Here is a 20,259-nt window from a genome sequence, read left to right as displayed (position 1 = left end):
AAAACAATAAAAAAAAACACTGAGCCTTGGTTACTCTACTTTTAACATCTTCACTGTGCCCACCGTCTTTACTAATAATGCTATCTAGGTAAGGGAAGCTGTCCACTTGATGGATCTTCTCGTTACCCAACATCACCTCTTCATCTTCACTTATTCCTAGCCTTATCGACTTAGTCTTCTTAACATTAATTTTCAAACATATTCTTGCACCCTGAACTCGTAAAACCTCTTAAAGTTCATTCAAAACACTTTCATCTAGGATGCTTAAATCATCAACATAATCTAAGTCCAGAAGAGTTTTACTTCCCGATTCGATTCCGTGCTCTCCCGTTGTCTTTGCTGTGTTCCTTAAGACAAAAACCATCGAGGTATTCCATGTTAATGGGGATAAAACGAAACGCTGCTAACCTCATTTTCTACCATACCGCAGCAATGTTTTTCTCGTGCATAACACTAATCACTTTAGTGTATTTGTCTGGTAATCAAACGCTTGCTCATAACCTATAAGACTGAGGACTGACGGTGTTTGATGACCCAGATACCTCTCAACTATTAATCTAATACCAAAAATTTGGTCGACACATTCATTTTTCTTCTTAAAACCACACTGTTCTTCTCTTAAAACTTTATCAACAGTATCTCTAAGTCTAAAAAGCATCATCATACTAAGTAATTTGCTATTTACGGAGACCAGGCTAACGTCTTACCACACTCACTCTTATCACCTCTCTTATAGAGGAACACTTGGTCAATAGTTACGAAAAAAATAGTCGTATTTACTGAAATACAAGCATTATGAACCATAGCCAGGTTTAGGAATTGGCTTTTGAATTAATGTCTTTTATAGGCGATTGAACTCTCTTGTACACACCAGCAACTACTGTGGCATTGTCACAAACTTGACCTCTGCTGCCCTCTTGAGTCCATCTGCCAGAATACATTTCCATGGGCGATCGTTCATAATTAACGTAAAAAGAAGTGCCATTGGAAAAGAGCAGGGGGTCATTAAACGGGCTGGTGCACCGAGGGCCAATTGACAAAACGAATACGCAACCTCCCGAGCCTTACTTTACATGATACAAGAAAGTTTTAAATTAGCAACTGATATTAGTCTACTTTTGTTTAGTTTTTAGGAAACTCTTGCACGTTTTTAGACCCCTTTTTAGAGATTCAAGGATTTGAGGTTATGAGCAGACTTCCCCTTCACTCTACCATTAGTCGGTTCTTTTTAGCACTGATTAAAAAATGGCTCCGCAATTGTTTAAAAGGGATTTTTTGGGGCTCGTGATAGAAGGGTAAGGTGCTTGGTATTTTTGTTAACCTCACGTTGGCCCAAAGGATCCATTCGTTTCTCAAGTCCTCTAGGGTTTTGGCCTACCACCCTTTTGAAACCGTTGTCCTGGTGCCTCCTCCCCCGCCCAAGTGATTTCTTGGCTAGTGATATTGGCTGCTCAAATGAAAAATATGCTTTGAGAAATTAAACCGAAATATTAAAAGAAATGTGGGAAGCTAAAAAAAAGCATTTATAGTGATTACGTCCCTAGACTAATGTTTGGAAGTTTTATTTTACTATTCTTGTTTGTGTGACAATTGCTAAATTTTTTCGGTTTCATTAGTTCAGTTTTATGTTGAAGTAAGTTTGAACGGAATTTCTGAGGAGCTTCCTCAGAAATAAAAAATGGGCCACCAATTGCTCAGCTAGAGCTGAGAATTTAACAATAATGAATCATTCGTTTTGCCATGTGTAGGCATTTCCTCTGGAATTTATCAAATTCGCAAGAGTCTTAGATCAATGTTGACGATTGGAAAGGCGTGTGCAAGCACTTCAATCAGATTTAACCTTGGCAAAATTAGGCCTATAGGGCTATTATTTTTAGGCTTCTTAGATTAGAAAAGAAATATCTCACTTCGTTATATAATTTCGCCTCAGTAACAAGTGATCTCCATTTTCATCAATTCAGACGTCATTCTGTTTTTAAAAGAGTTAGAAATCTTATTTCTAGGTTTAAATTATATTCTCAAGCCTGTTATAAATTTCAAAATCTTCTTGTTTCCATGCTGGGAGGAAACGAAAAATTTATGCAGCGATAAAAAGAAGCATCATCAAATGAACACTAGGTCTAAATAGAGGGTCGTTCTCTGTCCATAAACCTGTATAGGCAATGAATAAAAAGGGGTAGCTACCTCTCTCTATGGTAAACCCAAATATTTACAAGATGTACTTGTAAAGCGGAAAAGTCTGTTCGTGGCATCTTAAATAGGTTTCTTTCTGGTATTTCTGTTTCTACAAATATATTTAGTTTATGCAAAACTTGGAACACAGGATTCGACTGTATTTCTTGGCAGCATTATCGTTTAGAATTTACAAAAAGAGGTGGAAGACAAGACCTGGTATTTTGAAAACCTGTTGTAATCCTTACAGGTAGGTAGGTAGGTAGGTAGGTAGGTATGCATTTATTTCAACCAAAAAATTACTAAAATTCTACTACAATCGACAATATGCTGCTCAGTTTAGTGACCTAAAATGCCCCTGTTAAGCAGCGAAACAACAACATATAAACCATAACTTATTCATTCAAGATCAAAGAAATACACAAAAAAGAAAAAAAAAACAGACGAAAAACTATGCAGTCTCTAAACAGCCATCTCTCATCTTATCTACAGATTTACAGATCCACGGTTTACATCTCTCATCTACAGATTTAGACTACTGCTTCGACTCAGCTTTTTTTTTTTTAACCTGACCTTAATATAGGGATGTAATAATACTGCTTGGCCCGGTTAATAAATGTAAAAACGCCTCAGCTATAACCTTTAATTTAATGCAGTAGGATCCAGTTTAGCATATAAATTTTCCGAATACAATTTTTTAACCAGAAATAACCGGTTTTTGAAACTGTGATCTAATTTTCTTTTCTACCGGTTTGAAACTGCAAAGGACCAAATTAATAAGTAGATCATGAAAATTGGAAAAAATAAAACTAACGGCGAAATTAATTGCCTTTTTAAAGAAAAAAGAGCGGTTTTGGCTGACTGTGAAAGTGAATATTAGAGCAATTAAATTGAAGAGGAAAATACTTCACAGGAGGGACACGTTAAGATTGAGCTAAAAGAAAACAATTATGGCTAACTAGAAAACAGCTTTTCCCGAATCCCAGACTGCTAAACTTAAATAAAATAGAGCTTATAGTTGAAAACATATTTCTGACGTTATTAGTGCTATTTGCTTAGTTTTTCTGTACTTGCTTGTTTATTTAATTGTACTAAATCACTTGTGCTAATTTAGGTAAAATCGGGCATATTTTTCCCAGGATGGGAGTAAATGACTTCGGAGAATTGAATTACTTGAGGAGCTAATCCCTTCCCTTGACTGGAAATGAAAAGTTTGCCAGCCAATTTTTGAAATTTGAATTTCTTCCAGTTTTTCGGTTTTTCAACTAGAAGAATGTAGAGACCATCAGAGATAATAATACTACACTGGTTTTTATTCATCTGCAGTCAGCTCTGGAGTTCAAAAGCAGCATATACATGAATATTTTTGGAAAAATAACAAAATTTAAATTCAATCCTCCAAACGAAATTGTACTATATTTTGGTATACTACAGTACTGTATTCTAATATGGGGTAAACATTTTCCCTATTATTTTTTCAAAAAACCCTGAGGCATCTGTTGGAAACCAATGAGAACAATCAGGTAAGAGTATTTATGCTCGGAGTAAGTAATTTATAAGTAATACCCCCCTCCCCTCCTTGAAATATCTTGATTCTGATTCTTTTTGCTAAGACGTATAAAGTTTGACCGTTATTAGATTCTTGTTGGCCATTTATGATATGTTTTTTTTTGTTTCTTTAGGAGTTTGGGGAATTGTAAACAACGCTGGATGGTCAACCTTTGGTGAAGTCGAATGGGTACCCATGGATGTATATGAGAAAGTTGCGAGCATCAATTTGTTTGGTACAATGAGAGTGACAAAAGCTTTCCTTCCCCTTATTCGTGTCGCCAAAGGTAAGAAAAGTCATAAATTAAGAAGCTTATTAGATGGAAGCCTTTATTACATTGTAGGGAAATTGCAAGAATTTATTTCAGGAAGGGGAGGAGGTAAATATGCGAGAAATTTATTCTAAAATGGGGAGGGGCCATTCGAGGAAAACCGAGCAATTCGAATAAAGAATAGACTCGTAAACTATACGTAAACGTAACTCTTAGATTCAAGTGAAAATACCTCGTTACTCTTACGACATATCATCCCTCTGAGAATACAATCATTACATAGAGTTCTCACTCTCTGACTCGGTTTCGAAAATAATGTACAGATCACCGTATCATTTTTGGTACGCGACAAAAGAATTTTGAAGAAATAAGAAAAAAGAAAGAAAGAAAGAGAAACGAAGTTTCATCTTTAATTTGAAAGCTTTTATTTTTCTTCCAAGAAGTTTCTGGATCTTTGGAAAGTTATTATAACTTAATAGTTTCATAATTCTTTGTTATTCAGTAAGAATTCTAAGTAAGAATAAATGACAGTCGATGAAACTTTACTAAGGAAATATGAACTTTTTTTTTTATCTAAAAAACACTAAGTTCCGATGAGCATTGTTGGAGCTAGATTGGTCTAATTTTTGCAATTTGAACTAGTAAAACTCTTATCCAGGTACAAAACAAAATTTAAACAAAATTTCACAAGCCAGATTGATCGAAATCTTGTAAGCACGTAATGGATTATGTACATTTTTCCACCTGGTGGATCCTTGAAAAATTTAACGAAAAAAAAGTTTTTTGAATAACCCTTGTGTTTCAGGAGTCGTTTTTACAGAACTGTGACAAAAATGTTTAAACTTTAGTGTAAAGAGATAAGGTTCAGAAAGAGGCAGTTCCACTCATATATGAAATAATTTCTGTTCGTTTTAATGTTGCTTCTTACTTTCAGTTGAAAAAAATATTTTTATTTTATTTTATAGTTTTTCAAATCATGCCCCTTGGAAAATTTTCCATTCAGACCCCTCCCCCCCAAAAAAAAACTATATTTCCCAATAACAAATACTATATCTGAAAATTGGCAAATTGTGTCACTTACAGCCCTTTACTAAGGGACTAAGGGGGATCTTGTCGTCACCAAAGAAATAGTCGTTGAACTTTAACTATGTTGAACCAAATGGCTATCTCAAAATTTTGATCAGATTTCTCTGGAAAAAAATGGGCTGTGGGAGGGGGAGGGGGCTGGTAGAGCTCAAATCTATTTGGTTACTTCAGATGAGCACTAGAATTTTTTATTTCCGTTCTAGTGAGCACTCCCAATCTTCTATGACGGTTGGTTTAATACGATGGCCTCTATAAAAAAAAACAAAAAAACAAACAAATCAACACAAATCCGTGATCTTTCTTCTGGCAGAAATACAAAATTCCACAATTCTTTTTGGATAGGAGCTTGAAAACTCTATAACAGGGTTCTTTAATATGCTAAATCTGATGGTGTAATTTTGCATTAAGATCGCTTGACTTTTTGGGGATGTTTCCCCTTTTTTTAAAAAATCATGCACATTTTCTCAGGCTCTTAGCTTTTGATGGGTAACATTAATGAATTTTATATTTTTGGAATTAGCATAAAAATTCAGTTCTTTTAATGCCTGTTGTTACCAAAGTTCTGTTTTTTTTAGAGTTTTGGTTGCTATTGGGCCAAATCGCTCCTTACAGTTCGTGCACTGTTTGACTTGGGAACCACAATAGAATCATGCTACCCCAATTTGTCTAGTCTGACATTAACGCCTTTGGTTGCAATGTTGATATTCGGATTCTATAAAATTTTACTAACTTCCCGAAGTGATTTGACAAAGCTTTGTTTTATGCATGAACAATATAATCTTGACAAAAATTTCTTAAGTATATCAAGTGTATTTAGCTCCAAACTCCTCTATTTTGGATAAAAAAAAAATCCTGACAAACTTGATAGCATATTACTGAATAGCTAAAATATACCCCCCTAGATTTCGTAAGACACCTTTTTTGGTATCTTCATCTTCGTCAAACCTTTGCCCAAACCCCTTACTACATTTTCGTGAATTGGTACCTCTAGGGACATCATGTATCCAGAGAGCCTTTTATGACAAAAAGAAGTGAACTTCGGTCACCTTAAATATAAACCCATTCATGTGTATTAATATTTATAATCCAACACTGAATTCTTTAAGATACTTTATTATTTAACCTTGTTTTTAGTTCTTTTTATGTCTCTTATTCAAGTCCATTTAATTATTTTTAGCGTCACACTCACTAGTATTGATGCTGGATTGACTTGACGACTTACGGACAGTTTTTTTGGGTGGAAGTAAAGATAGAAAGTTCAAACTCAAAACGAAAAAAAAATATTCTATGTAATCAAGGGGCTACAGTCCCGCTTAAATTGCATAAGAAATATTAATCTTCTGTGTCAGAGGGCCTGTCACCCTTCTAAACCCACTACTCTCTATGCTAAAGTTTGACCACTGTTTCCCAGAAAACATTTTAAAAGGGAAATAAATAAGGTTGACAATTATGAATGCTACATTTATCGTCCAGAATTTAGACTGAAAATGGGATTCAAACTAAAAAAAGACAAAATATATTGTAAAACGCACAGGGTCCTCTTTTCAGAAAGAACTTCAAATGTAAATTAAACGGCTCTTGGTAAGTGTTTGTTTTAGTGATCACGTCTCTAAATGTTTGACTCGAAATTCTATTTCTTAAAATTAACATTTCCAAGCCAGTCCTTTCGTTCTGAGCTTCCTTGAGGATTTAGAGAATTATAATTAAATATTAAAAACTATCGATATCATGGCTGACGAAAAACTGTTTAGGGCCTTATAAATTAGTTTTTTATCATCTTCAGACTACTTACGGAATTTTCTTTTCCTAAGGTAGCGTCGTGTCTTTTTTTGCGTCGGTTTTGTGTTTTCAGTAAAGCGCTAGTTTTTTGAATTCTGCAAATGCTGGGGGGTACCACGAGTTAGTTTATTGAAGCTAGTTTTGTAAATGCATCGTTTGTTCGTAAGATAATCTTTGTTTTTTAAACTAATTTTTTATCTTAATATAGCCATGCTAAAATCTAATAGAAAATGAAAACTAAAAACATTACAATGCATTATGACAGTCTAATGTATCTTGTAAGATCTATTGATCTGAAAATAGGGATAGGAAATTTTGGCTTGGTATAATAGTGTCTGATGTTGGATCTCTGGCCAAGTGTCTAATCGCATTGACGTCGAAGCCTGATTTATCTTTCGTTTTTCCCTTCCTTTTTGTTTTTGTCATAGCATTTGAAATTTGTACATTCAGTGTAAAAATAAACAAAACCTATCTCATGCAACCTCATGAAAATTATTTATGAGAAGGAAAAGTCACGCAACAAGGTATGTTCTTAAAAAAACAACTTTAACATCGCTGAAAAAAGTATTTGACTGTGAGGGTTTAAAGCGAGCTATGAAAAGTGAGATTTATTGTCTTTCTGTAATGTTGATGAGCTAGCTCAGAATTTCCGTTCTGACGCACAGTTTTTCCGTTCAGAAAGCACGAAGTGGTACACTTGCCTTGTAATGTGGATAAGTTTAACTAATTAATTACAAAAAACTCCACAAAAGAAGTTTTACAAAAGAAAATAAAGAGCTTTATTAAACTAAAGATGATCAGAAACAAAGTCAAACCGTAAAACACCTACAAATCATAAATAAAAATAAATCAAGCACAAACAAACAGAAATTACAATAAATAACCGAGGAAATAAGTGCTCGGTTTCGAGCTATGTGTTTTTATTTCTCACAATAAAAAAAAAAGAAAAAAAAAGAAAAACAAAATAAAATCACCATCATACCCAATAATGCTGAAAAAAAAAAGAATGTGGATTGACAGTTTCATACGCATGCTAATATTCATTCCTGGAAGTCTTATTAATTTTGGATTTGCTAAAATTAAAAAAAGAGAAAAGATTTAAAACGTATTTTTTTTTCAGTAAATTTATTATTTTCTTTTCTAGAGGGACTTCATATGGAAGGGGTGGTCATATGAACTTTGGAGGGGGTTTATTTGTTTGGAAATTAAAAGCTCTAGTAACCATTTTAATAGTCAAAAGATATTGGAGGGCAACCAACGGATCCAACGCTCTTTTCCCCAAATAAATACCATTAAAATTTTTAAATAGCCATTTTGTTCAAAATAGAACAAAGGTCAATTAAGTATCCCCCTGGGTTTGACATCCCCCCCAAAGCCCCCAACGCAAGTTGCCCATTGTTAACATAATTATAAAGTTTTTTTATTGGGAAAAAGCAGCATGATAAATCCTAGGTCTCCAAAAAGGCTTAGAGCATTAAGGTAAAATTTTAAGTGAATATTAAGAGGGATGACAAACACAATTAAAACACAATACGTACATACTTGTTGTCGAAAGGGAACATCAGCAATATCTAAGAAACAGCCGTGGGTATTAAGTTGAAACTTTCAGGGTAAGTTGAGAGGATGTTGATGAATGATCGGAGGGTAACCAGCCCTCTACCCTTTTTATATCTCCCCCTCTCATCACTGATTGAAATTTTGAAAAAAAGCCGTTTCGTTCGAAATAGCCAAAGGCCTAATAACTATGCTTCTGGGGATGCTATACCCCAAAGGTGACGGGGCAAGGATCGTAAAATATAAATTTTGCCCATTACTTATATGCAGGAATTATGATTAGGAAAAGGAGGAATATTTGATTCTGGGCGTGTCTGAAAAGGCTAAGGCTATTAAGGTGGAACTTTGGGGAATGTTAAAACCAATCCATGATTTAGAAAGTAAATCCAGTAAATCATGATCAGTAAGATTTTGAAAAATACATTGAACCCTTATAATTCTTTACTATAGGCAATGCTAGAGCGTTGACTCTGGTATGTAATTCAAATGTTGACATTGTGCTTGTAAGCATTGATGCTGGATTGAACTTGGGACTTACAGATATAAGCTTTAAGCTGTTCGGAAAAAAGTTCCCGATAAACAACGACTAATGTTTTTCCAACCTTTTTTTTTATACATTGTACTCGTGGGTACTGATGATGCATTGGGCTAAATCAACAGAGGGACTTACCAACACAAGTTTTAAGCCAATTGGGAAAGACTAATAATGTCCATTTTGAATGTTTCATGTCCCCAGCCACCATTTGTTTGTATATTAAGGCCCCTTTTTCCTGAGAGCTACGAAGTAAGTTTCAACCGAAAAGGGACAAAATTTTCAGTCTATTTGTAACCCCTATGGCCCAGAGAGTGATCCTTGAAAGTTTCAAGCCGATTGGACAGAAATCAATTTTAGGCCCCTATCCATTTTCGGCCGAACCATTTTTTTTTGTTGTGCACTAGGGTCTCCTTGGCCCAAGGATGTAAGATATAAGCTTCAATTCGATATGAAAATAAGCTTTGATCCATTTTTGGGCCCTATTTTTGGAAGGCTCTGCCGCTTAACCTACTTTTTCGTAATTTAGGGTCACTTTAGCAGGGCCTATCAAGGAGGTTACCCCAGTTTGATCCCCCTCCCCAAAGCGTTTTCCCAAATCATAGCCCTCTTCTCTGAATGTAAGCATTCAATTGACTTTAGACGCAAAGTTTTTTAGTTTAGTTTCAGCTTTCTAATGTCTTCCTTCCTTCCCTGAAGCAAATAAAGGCCCTTTTAGCCCTGGGAACGATCCCTGAAAACTTTCAAACCAATGGAACAGAAAAGCACGTTTTTGGCTCTTTTTTGGGCCTCATTTTTGGTGGATAAATATTTATGTGTGTATATTTGTATATACTGGGAGCCCAGTATGAACTATTTGTACAGGAGGGTCCTTTGACCTTCATATAGCCCTTCAGAGACACAACTTGTGTTGCCCTCCAAACGTCATTGCCCCCTCAAGGCTTTGTAGGTCCTCGGGGCTGCTTCGGCCATGTTATCCTCGAAAGGTAGTTTAATGAATCCACTCCGCCCAAGGACTTTCGAATGTAAATTTTAAACAAATCAGATACAACAAACTTGCAGCCTAGTTTTTGTTAACCAACACCCTCCCTCTCTCTCACTAGAGCTTAAGGTACCCATGGCTCTAAGAAATGTCCCTGAATGTTTAAGCCAACTGGGCAGATAAAATCAAACATTCCCGCTTTATTTTACTAAAACCTATCAATGAAGAATTGGAAGTTTTCATAATTAGGACCCTTGCCCTTCGGGATACGTGGCTCATATCGTCACCAGAGGCATACTTATTGGACCTTTCGACTATTCTAAGCAAAATAGAATTCTCAAAATTTTGACCCGATGCCATAAAGGATTATTTGGGTACACAGGGCAAAAGGGGGCATGGGAAGGGAGCTGGTAAGGGATCTGGTCACCATCCAGTGAATTTGGTCCTTAAAAGGGGCACTAGAAGTCTCAATTTTCGATGGAATCAACCTCCTTCTAAGTATATATGACCAAACATTGAATGCAAAGTCGATAGAAAAAAATGAGAGGCGCATCGTTTTTTACAATGTCTGTTTTGTTGCAATTACGTTGATAAGATAGTGTACACAAATAAAACTCAAAGCTTAGTCAATAATTATGCACTAGTCCGATAGAATGGGTAATGTTTTCGGTGTCAAATAAACTAACCTACTTATATAAGGACTTTTGGTAAAAACTAAGTTTAAGTACAGTTAAATGCAATTAAAGTAAGATTTGGTTAAATGCCTTCTTATGTAGCAAAGTTTGAAATTATTAAATGACTTTTTTCGTTTTCTACCCTACCGGATTTCTTTTACCGTTTTTCACACCTTAAGGAGGAATCTATTGTTGTTTTATCCTGCTGGAGTTTACTATCAAAATTTTTACCTGTTTTTTCAGATGTGAGTTTCCTTGTGTTTTATTCTCTTTTTTCTTTATATGTAGAATTTGCTGTCTTTTTATGGTTAGCTTGTATTTATTCTATTTCTTTTTTTTAAATATCTTGGTTGGGAAACCGAATTATTCAGGCTTTTTCATTTTATTCCTTATCTTCATCAAAATTTTTACCCGTTGCTCTACGCTTTTTACCCGTTTGTTTTTTTCATTTCATTTGTACTGACATACACCATCGAAAAAGACGCTTTTGGTCTCTTATGACTCAATTCACGAGTAAACAGCCTTGAAAAAAAAAATAAGGATCCCTAAAAAGTTAACACAACATGTACTGTGTAACTAAGGATATTGAATTTGAAACGTGAACAGGGGGCTGTTAATAATTTATTTGCTATTTTAAAGGACGTGTCGTGAATGTTGCATCAATTCTTGGACGTATGGGAGCACCGATGCGATCTCCTTATTGTGCCAGCAAATGGGGGGTTGAAGGATTTTCTGAATGTCTTCGATTTGAAATGAGACGATGGGGCGTCAATGTCTCTGTAATTGAGCCTGGCAACTACATAGCAGGTAATCTTTGCTTCTGTAAATTTCATACAGAACATTTTATTTACGCTCGTGAATGTTAAATATTCCTAAGTTGAAAAATATGTCAGGACTCTATAAACTAAATTATGGATTGCAAATTCATTCAGTTAGGCAAGAAATTTTCCTACACTAGGAGATGTACATACTATTTTGGATCATGTTGGTATTCTATGATGCCGAAAAAAGCTGTTTAGCTCCTCTCCAAAAAAAAGAAAAAAAATTGAAATGATAAGTAGAAGTGTATGTCTCTTAAAAAAAAAAAACAATAGAAAAAGAAGTGGACGAAAAGAATTAAGATTCAACTTCGATATGGAATAACTTAAATTGCCTATGGTTCATCAGAGCAGGCAGGGTAAACAAACATAATAGGCCCGAGCAATAGTTATAGTTTTTTTTTTAATATTGGAACACGAATATTAAAAAAAATTATAAATGTAAAAATAATTTCTCTCTATCAGGAGCAGGAGCTGGAAACTAAGAGGAATTAAGTAAGAAAACAAAACCATGGTAAAGTTCAGGAATTAAAAACGTAATAAAAAGTTCGAAGTAAAATGAGCTGCCTAAAGGAACTATTGAATATACATTTGATTTTCAAGAATTTTAGGGGGTAATAGAAACCAAAATATCTTTACTTTTCTTCTGGTCTTGCGGAAAAGTATCAATTACCCATGTCTAGAATTTGAGTTTGAAGAGGATAGAACTGGGAGAAAAGTAGGATTATAATCTAAAATGTTTCGCTCCTCTTCCATCGAGTACTCTCTACTTTGCATAAAAAAAATCGCTAACTTTTTCAATATTCTCTTAGAACTGAAACGAACTTAGATTTAGAATTGAAACGATTCTTTTAGAACGTTAATGACCATTCTTTCCAAAAGCAATTGCTACCATTCGGTGAGGTTTACATATCCATAGGTTAAAGTTACTTCTTTTGGTCCAAGGTCTTCCTAGAACAAAATTACGCCCATCATTCAGCTCTGAATTGTTTAAAACAGTTCCAATGCAGGCTATTTTTAGTATTTTTATTTAGTTCTGTATTACTCATTTTTAATTCTTTGAAAAACTTTGCCTTTTTCCTTGTTTTCCCACAACATCCCATAAATTCCTCCCCCCCCACTTTCAAATAAAGACAAAAAAAAACATGTGGTGATACATTTTCAGATAAAATCATAATAGTTTCTAGATCGTTTCTTCCTTGAGCTCCTCATACTTTTATGCTAAATCATCTTTCTTTCTGTTTTAGGTACAGCATTGTACACAAAGGCCTCTGTAGATGCTCAAGCTAAAAACATGTGGGAGAACATGCCTGAAGTTGTAAAGGATGATTATGGAAAGGCCTACTTTGATGCTAAAATAGACCAAATGCATGGCTATACTGCCACTGGAGTTAGTACTTCTGGATATTATTTCGCGATGTATTAGCTAGGGATCAACAATTATTCTACTGATACCTGGCTATTTAAAAGCTAAGCTTTAGACTCTTAAATGACACTTGAGGCCAATTACTTCCTGCAAGCAACATGCATTGTTTTGGGTCTCTGTCTTTCCAGTAATTGTTAGGAATACTATTTATTACGCGTGTTGTGAGATATTACATTTAACCAAATTGGAAATGTCTTACTTATCTAAATACTAACAGTCGTCAAATACGGCTCTAAGCTTTCCATTTAGGCATATTTCCACTAAATAACGCGTAGAGAAGGTCAGGGTTGAACTGGGACGTGGGTTGAACCGGACACCCTCAATTACTCAGACACTATCTGGGGAAAAGTTCTACAATTATTTTCAAGAGTGACATCTTACTTTCATGTCTCAGGCACGAATTCCTAGTTTGGGTGATTGAACTGCAAAACTGTTTTAGGTAGGTCAGTTTTTTTCTGGCACCTTGCACATTATTGTCCTAAGCTGTAAGTATAATACCAGAAATTTTTTCGCTTGTTTCTCTAAATTCTTTTGTCCTTCTAGAATCGTAAAAAGTTGCGCATTCTACCTTTTCTTTAATGCTGTTTGTCCATGTGTGTTTCTCAGTCAGATTGTGAAGAGGAAGGGGGGTAATCTGGACTCTTTTTCGAGTTGAGCCGGACAGTGTCCGGTTCGACCCTACGTGGGCAAGAGTAGATGATTGTTTTGTTTCTTTGCTTACGACTATGAATCTTAAATTTGAAATGATTTTAGTCTTAAATTTCAATTCATGAATTAGTTTCCTGATTCAGAAAGTAAATAGACTGACTGTGAAAAACGTCTACTTGAACACTTCTAGTGAGGTGGATTTGCTCCCGTCCAAAGTGACGGACCGATTTATTCAAGGTCAGTTCAAATCAGGTCAAATTACGCATATGCAGCAGCCCTGGAACTTGACGAAATTTACCAGTCTCGTGCCAATGATGATGTTTCTACTCCTGGACGATCAACTGACCCCGTCCTGCTCCCTGGTCATCAACTACCAACCTGCCAGGTCAGTTTGCAAGAATAACCCAAGGAATGATTAGGCCTTTCCTGCTTATGGGAATTGAGCACGCAAGCTCTCGTAAGCGCCACAAAACAGACAGAACCAGGATACTCATTGACACTCGAGAAAAGGAGCAAATTGAGGAAAAAAGCAAGGCAAGGGAGAGAAAAAACAACCTAAGGAGACGCCCATTCATCTGATGAATCATTAAGTCATGGTGAAGAAGACAATAGGCCTAATGATGACCTGCCGTGTAGTCCATATTCCTTGTCAATAGGAGATTACGGCCTTCTCGAGTTCCGGCTTAAGAAGTGAACCTGCTGCTTTGTTGGCTTAGTGCAGGAGATTGCAGACGGTAAAGCTGTCTGCAGTCACCTTGTTAATGGTATCTCCACCTGGAGATAATTATCACCCATAACTGGCAAAAAATTGTACTTACTTAAAAATCCGAACAACATTTTGTACAACAGATTAATTTGTTTGCTGTTCCATTAGCCTATTGATTTCAAAATATTTATTGAATGAAGAATCCTTGAAAAAATGCTTTGCTTCAGCTCAGAGTGAGGGTGGTTAATAAGAGTGCAAGCCTCCCGCATTTTCAGAAAACAAATCTATTAAACTAAAAAAAAAAACTTGCCGAACCTGGAAAAAAAAACAAAACAAAAAAAGGAAAAACGACTATGGGTAGGAGGCTTCGTAGCTTAGGAAAATAATGATATTTGACTCGCTTCATCAATTAATCGAACGTTCGATTTTAATATCTAAAGCAGCAGCTTTTTACAAGGACTTGATTTCATTTTTCACTGAGTTCAGTAGTGGAGGATAGATGGGGAATATTAAACATAAATCATCTGAAGGAAGAAACGCCTCGGAAAGAGTAATTAAAAATCTGTAACGGGTCCCCATAAAGGGTTCAGTGAAGAATTCAAGAAATCTACACAACCTACTAATTAGACAGGGCAAATGAATAACTATATATCAGACACCCAAATGCGTATATCATTGCCAACACATAAGAGAAGGTGCCAAAATTTTGATTTACAAAAACCTTATAAAGCTACGCTTACCTACATCTAGATTTTGAAGCAGCTGGACAAACCTTATAAATGGTTATTAAAAAATTTATTGGAGCTCTGAAAATTTATTCAATAAATTTTCAATTTATTGAAAATTTATCGAATATCAAAATCAAAGATGCAGAAAATTAGGATTCGACAAGAGAAAAAAAAAGAAAGAAATACTGTCGGCAATGACAGCTGATGAACCTCCAAAGGAACATCAACTGACAACACCTCTTACATACTATTATCTAGTGGTGTTTTGGCACTCTGCTTGGCCTTTGAATCGTGTCTGGGCTTGAAAAAGGTCCTGAGAATGATGTTCCAAACCTCATAAATACTACAATCCCCACGCTAGTCAGGATTAGAAGATACCCAATAGATGCTTTAAATTTATATTCGGCTAAATATTCATTGTATTCAAATATAGTCTTGTATCTTTTGCAGAGCTCAACCATTGCCCCTGTAATTGAAGCTATGACAGACGCTCTCACAAGGACATTTCCATCATGTCGGTATCAACCCATGCAGCTTCCCGAGAAGATCAAAGTGTATGTTGCAACCCATCTACCAGAACTGGTCTTCGATTACATTTACACATAAACAAATTTGACAGCGATGAAGTGCCTTCCATCAAGCAAACCCAGAATAATATACCCAACTACAGAATATAATTTATGCTGTGGCAGTTAATGTAGAAACGAATACACGAAATATAAAGTAGAATAAGCAAGTCAATGAATAAATCAACCGCAATGAATGACCAAAAGCTAAGGAATAGCTTGTGAGACAAAATTAGGAAAAATATATTTTATGACTTTCTCTTGAAATTTTCTTAGACGACATGGGCTTCTATGTTGCCTTTCTAGTGTTTTAGAACAGGTTATAAAACGTCATGGAAGTTCATGATAAAAAAATACGGATATTTTAAATATATTTAAAACAAATAATGCCATTGCAAAGCAACGTGGTAACAAAATGTTTTAATTAGCGTATTCCACTATGCTCATAGTTTATTAGATTGGGTAGAAAAGTTTGTTATTTCGTCCTTCATTTTGCTTTCTGAAAGCACTTCATCACTTAAAGTAAATCTTTGTCAAATAACTGCACATAACACGTACGTTTGTTATTGTTTCTAATCCATCACGACTTCGACTACATTTTAATTTAGGCCTTTTATTTAACTCTGAAGGTTTTGAAACGCAATATAAAACATTTGTTTGAAAACGAATCCTGAATAATCTCCACTTAAAAAGTATAAAATAAAACAAGAACTTTTCTATTGAAGAAAAGTTCTTTGAGCTGTAATTAGTATGGTTTTACATATCTATTCCTATTCATTTTAATCAGCTAGGTGAAGGAGCTATTCAACTTGTAAGTAGCGACGAAAACGGAAATTCCTGATGGATTAAGACATAATTATGGCATGCGCCTCATGTATTTTGCGGGGTAAAAGATCGTTGATGGTATTTTCGAACCTGCACACTAGATTTGGGGAAGTTCCCCCAATACCATTTATGTTGAACACAGACAAGTGTCTAAATTTAGGCTATATGTAAAGGACATTGGAATGTGCTACCTTAGTAGTGAAATAAACTGTGGAATCTTACGTCCTACTTCAGTAAAATATTGATCACAAATTAGTAGCTTTAGACCCCACAGACTAAACTTACAAAATTGAGATCCAATGGAATTATACAATGATAATGGTGTTAGCATTTTCTGCTGATTAGTTGTAGCTTAGATTAAGCTAATATTTTAGATTTTTGAGACACTGGTACTACATGTAAATTTTGAAGTCAGTTTTGTAATAGTATGCGAATAAAAAGTAATAGTGCATTTTATTATCTTTGTATAGGTGTTTTAAACTTATACTGAAAAACAGGAAAAAACATGTAATTATGGCTCCATGTTCAGTTTTGAAATTTATACATTAGCTCAATAAGTTAATCACGCTTAATCTGTCACTACACGTGCGGTGGGGCTCCGGACCCTACCCCTCCCCTCCAAACCCCATATTTTTGTTTTCTCATATTTTCCACGCATTTAATCTACTTCTTCGTTGTTTCAAATGTATGGAAGATCACACCCAATAAATTCTTCGTTATTGAACAAAGGCGGATATAGAGTAAAATCTTGGGGAGTGGGGCAATGTGCCAAGGGTGATATACGGTCAGTCAGCCGGGTACATAAAACAGCTCGTAGACAATTTCTCTGGAAAACGTTTAGCGAATCTTCTCCCGTTTTTCGCAGCGCCCATGCTTCAGAACCACACTTGAACACTTTCATCACTGTGGGTTCCAATATTCTAGTTTTGGTTCGTAGACTTATCTTCCTATTCTTCCAAAACTGTTTTTAATTTTGAAAAAAACACCTTGGGCCCTAACTCTTCTATTTTTAAAATCTCCACTGAACCCACGGTCTTTATTAATAATAGTACCAAGGTAAATGAAGCTGTTCACTTGATCGATCTTTTTGCAACCCAACGTCACATTTTCATCTTTACTTTTCCTAGCTTCCTGAACTCGCAAAACCTCTAAAAGTTCATTCATTTTACTCAAACTGTCATATAGGATTTTTAAAACATCAGCATAATCTAAGTCTACGAGACGCTTACTTCCCATTTGATTCTATGTTCTCCCATTGAGTCCCATTGCCGTTCCTGTGGCAATTGGACTTTTATGACTTTTTATGAGCTTCTTTTTCCCACATGCAGTAATAGTTGGAGAACGAAGCTTCTGACGCTATTTTACTAGAAGCAATTTATGTTTGCCGTTAAGTCGACGCCCTAAAAACAACCCTTAAGTAGCAATTGGTCATTTCCCGAAATGACTCAAGTTCTTTTTTTGCTGTTCTGCACCGTTTATTTCCCATACAGACACCTCCGATACTCTTCCTTCGACTTGCGTTTTTTAAAATGTACTTTCTTTTTCAAATTAGAAATACTGATAGCATCTTTTTTAAAACACTGAAATTAAGGATACGAAAATATATACATAGAAACAAGGATGTTCTATTCAGATGCCCAAATTTATTAATCCTACATAAGAGACAACTGATAAAAAAAGAAGACAAAATCATGGTTTCAGTATGGAAAAGCATTTTTTTTTTGTTTTTTTGCTCATGTGTCTGGCCACGGAGAATGTGCTCAAGTATATTTTAGTGTGAACTTAGTTAAATTCAATTCTATCAGTCGGAAGTTTTTCCGACTGAATGTAAGGAGCAACAATGAAACTTAAAACAGTTACGTGTATGAGGGGGGCTGTCCCTTCCTCATCTTTCGCTCTTTATGCTAAAGTCTCACTTTGACTTACTTGGACTAGACTTAAGTCTCCTGCTGGGCGCTGCTCGGCGTATAGAGTGACTTCTGTCTCCTCCATCCACTTCGGTCCATGGCTAGTATTTGCTCTTCGCCCTGTTTGATGTTTGCCATCGTCAGGAACTCGGACCAACGTTTCTCCGGTCGGCCACGAGGTCGCTCCCAACCGGCTTTGATAGGGTCTAAGTCATAGATCGTCTTTGCGGGTAGATGTGGTGGCATTCGAAGCAGGTGCCCGAACTAAAGTCTCAAGGTTATTTCAAAAAAAAAAAAAAAAAAAAACACTTTTCATTGAGATCCAAGGGCCTTATGTTTCAAGAGTCTTTCTTAAAGGATTTGGACAAAACTTAAACTTTAGCGCAAGGATCAAGGGATGAGGAAGGAGCAACCCCTCTCATATACTGAAGAATTTTTTTCGTTTCAAGTTTTGATATGGCTCCCTTACTTATAGTTGAAAAAACCTTTGTTTTTCAAAATTTAGTTTCTGACCGTTTTTCGGTTCATGCCAGGTCATGTCATCCCCAAATGCGTTGTTATTGGACCTTTAAACTATGCTAAACCAAATGGTCTTCTCAAAATTTTGATCGGGTGTCTTTGGGGGGAAAAAGCGGCTTGAGACGGAGGCTAATCTTTTTGGTCACTTAAAAAGGACACTAGAATTTTGAATTTCGATTCAAATGAGCCCTTTCCCGATCTTCTAGGACCTCTGGTTGGATAAGATTAACCCTGCGAAAAACAAACAAAAAACAAATGATAACGCATTCATGATCATTCTTCTGGCAAAAAATACAAATTTCCAATTTTTGTAGATAGGATCTAGATACTTCTACAGCACTGAAATTTGGTTTCTCCAAAAATCTTGTCAAAACTGAGATAAGCCTGCATAATTCAAGCATCCACAGAAACGGGTTAGTTTTCTTAAGTATATCTTTACCTTTGTTGTTACTATATGGCTCAATTTTCAGTATTCACTGTCATTTCACTCGATTTGGAAAAACTGAATACAACTTTGCACCTCCCCCAGGATTTTGACAAAATAGCGCCACTGCCTTGGATCGCACATCAAAATGAAGAAGTTGAAACCACTAGCAATCAGGAAGAAAATGAAATAATTTGGATTTTAGAATAAAAAAAATACAAAATTATGGAGCCACTGACTCAAATTATTATTTTTGAAATAGATCAAGTCAGTTCATTTATTTATTCTATTTCCGAACACAGAATCATGTTAACTTTCATCTGATCCAGGCAGAACGCAAAGGCGAAACGAATCCTCCAAGTACTTAAACACTTCTGCTAGCAAATTTAACAGCACAGCCTTCACTTAATACTACAAAAACTAAAAAATATAATTCGCAATTCGTTTACTGAAAATTTTTGCAAAAAGTATTTAGCTCGTACAAAATAATGAGACATTTCCACAAGCTTACATTCTAGGAAATCTGATTAATTGACATATAAGCTTACAACCAGATATAAAAAAAAGATAAATTAATGATTCGCCAAGATAACGAGGAAGCGACTCAACAATTCTACGAACACCTTCTACATTTATCTAAACTATTAATTTAGAGTATCTTTAAAATTTAACAACATGTATCAGATGATAATCTTCACTCTTTTGATCATACCAAACTGAAAGAAAATTCTCATATATTCCGACGGCTTAATTATGTTGCCTTGATCCCCTCATTATCCCTACATTGCAAGTTCAAGATCTAGCCCAGCATAAGGAGCTTTAAGCAAAAACAACAAAAACATTGTAGAGCCAAAAACCTATCATTTTTAATATCTGGTTGATAGTTGCATGCCAAAAATATAAGAATCTCTGAATTGAACCTAGAAATAAGATAACAGGAAACTGTTCACAAACAGCCTAGAACGTAAATCCACCTTGTTGCGTAGAGTCTCCAGCCTGAAACACATATCCTTCAGCTCCCACTCCCGGGGCAATATTCTCAGCTTCCCCTTCCTGGAAAAGGAAAAATGACTTAAATAAAATGATAAAAAGA

At 35.4% G+C, this 20,259-nt stretch overlaps 2 protein-coding genes across 7 annotated transcripts in view; one reads left to right on the top strand and one right to left on the bottom strand.

The window, feature by feature from the left end:
• LOC136039816 (D-beta-hydroxybutyrate dehydrogenase, mitochondrial-like) overlaps nucleotides 1-16,767 on the top strand; it is a 51,088-nt gene extending 34,321 nt beyond the window's left edge. For all 4 annotated transcript variants that reach the window (XM_065723732.1, XM_065723749.1, XM_065723727.1 and 1 more), the window contains 4 exons: nucleotides 3,855-4,007; nucleotides 11,239-11,406; nucleotides 12,665-12,807; nucleotides 15,376-16,767. In XM_065723732.1, the coding sequence (XP_065579804.1) occupies nucleotides 3,855-4,007; nucleotides 11,239-11,406; nucleotides 12,665-12,807; nucleotides 15,376-15,531 (620 nt within the window). In that variant the 3' untranslated portion in view covers nucleotides 15,532-16,767. The remainder of the gene's footprint in view (nucleotides 1-3,854; nucleotides 4,008-11,238; nucleotides 11,407-12,664; nucleotides 12,808-15,375) is intronic.
• A 2,829-nt stretch (nucleotides 16,768-19,596) lies between these two features.
• LOC136039780 (importin subunit alpha-5-like) overlaps nucleotides 19,597-20,259 on the bottom strand; it is an 85,271-nt gene continuing 84,608 nt past the window's right edge. For all 3 annotated transcript variants that reach the window (XM_065723697.1, XM_065723706.1, XM_065723715.1), the window contains one exon: nucleotides 19,597-20,219. In XM_065723697.1, coding sequence (XP_065579769.1) covers nucleotides 20,124-20,219 — 96 coding nt within the window. In that variant the 3' untranslated portion in view covers nucleotides 19,597-20,123. The remainder of the gene's footprint in view (nucleotides 20,220-20,259) is intronic.

This window comes from Artemia franciscana, chromosome 2 (assembly GCF_032884065.1).
Source record: "Artemia franciscana chromosome 2, ASM3288406v1, whole genome shotgun sequence".
Classification (NCBI taxonomy): Eukaryota; Metazoa; Arthropoda; class Branchiopoda; order Anostraca; family Artemiidae; genus Artemia; species Artemia franciscana.
The sequence above is the reverse complement of the archived record's forward strand: the minus strand, read 5'-3'. Positions and strand labels throughout refer to the sequence as shown.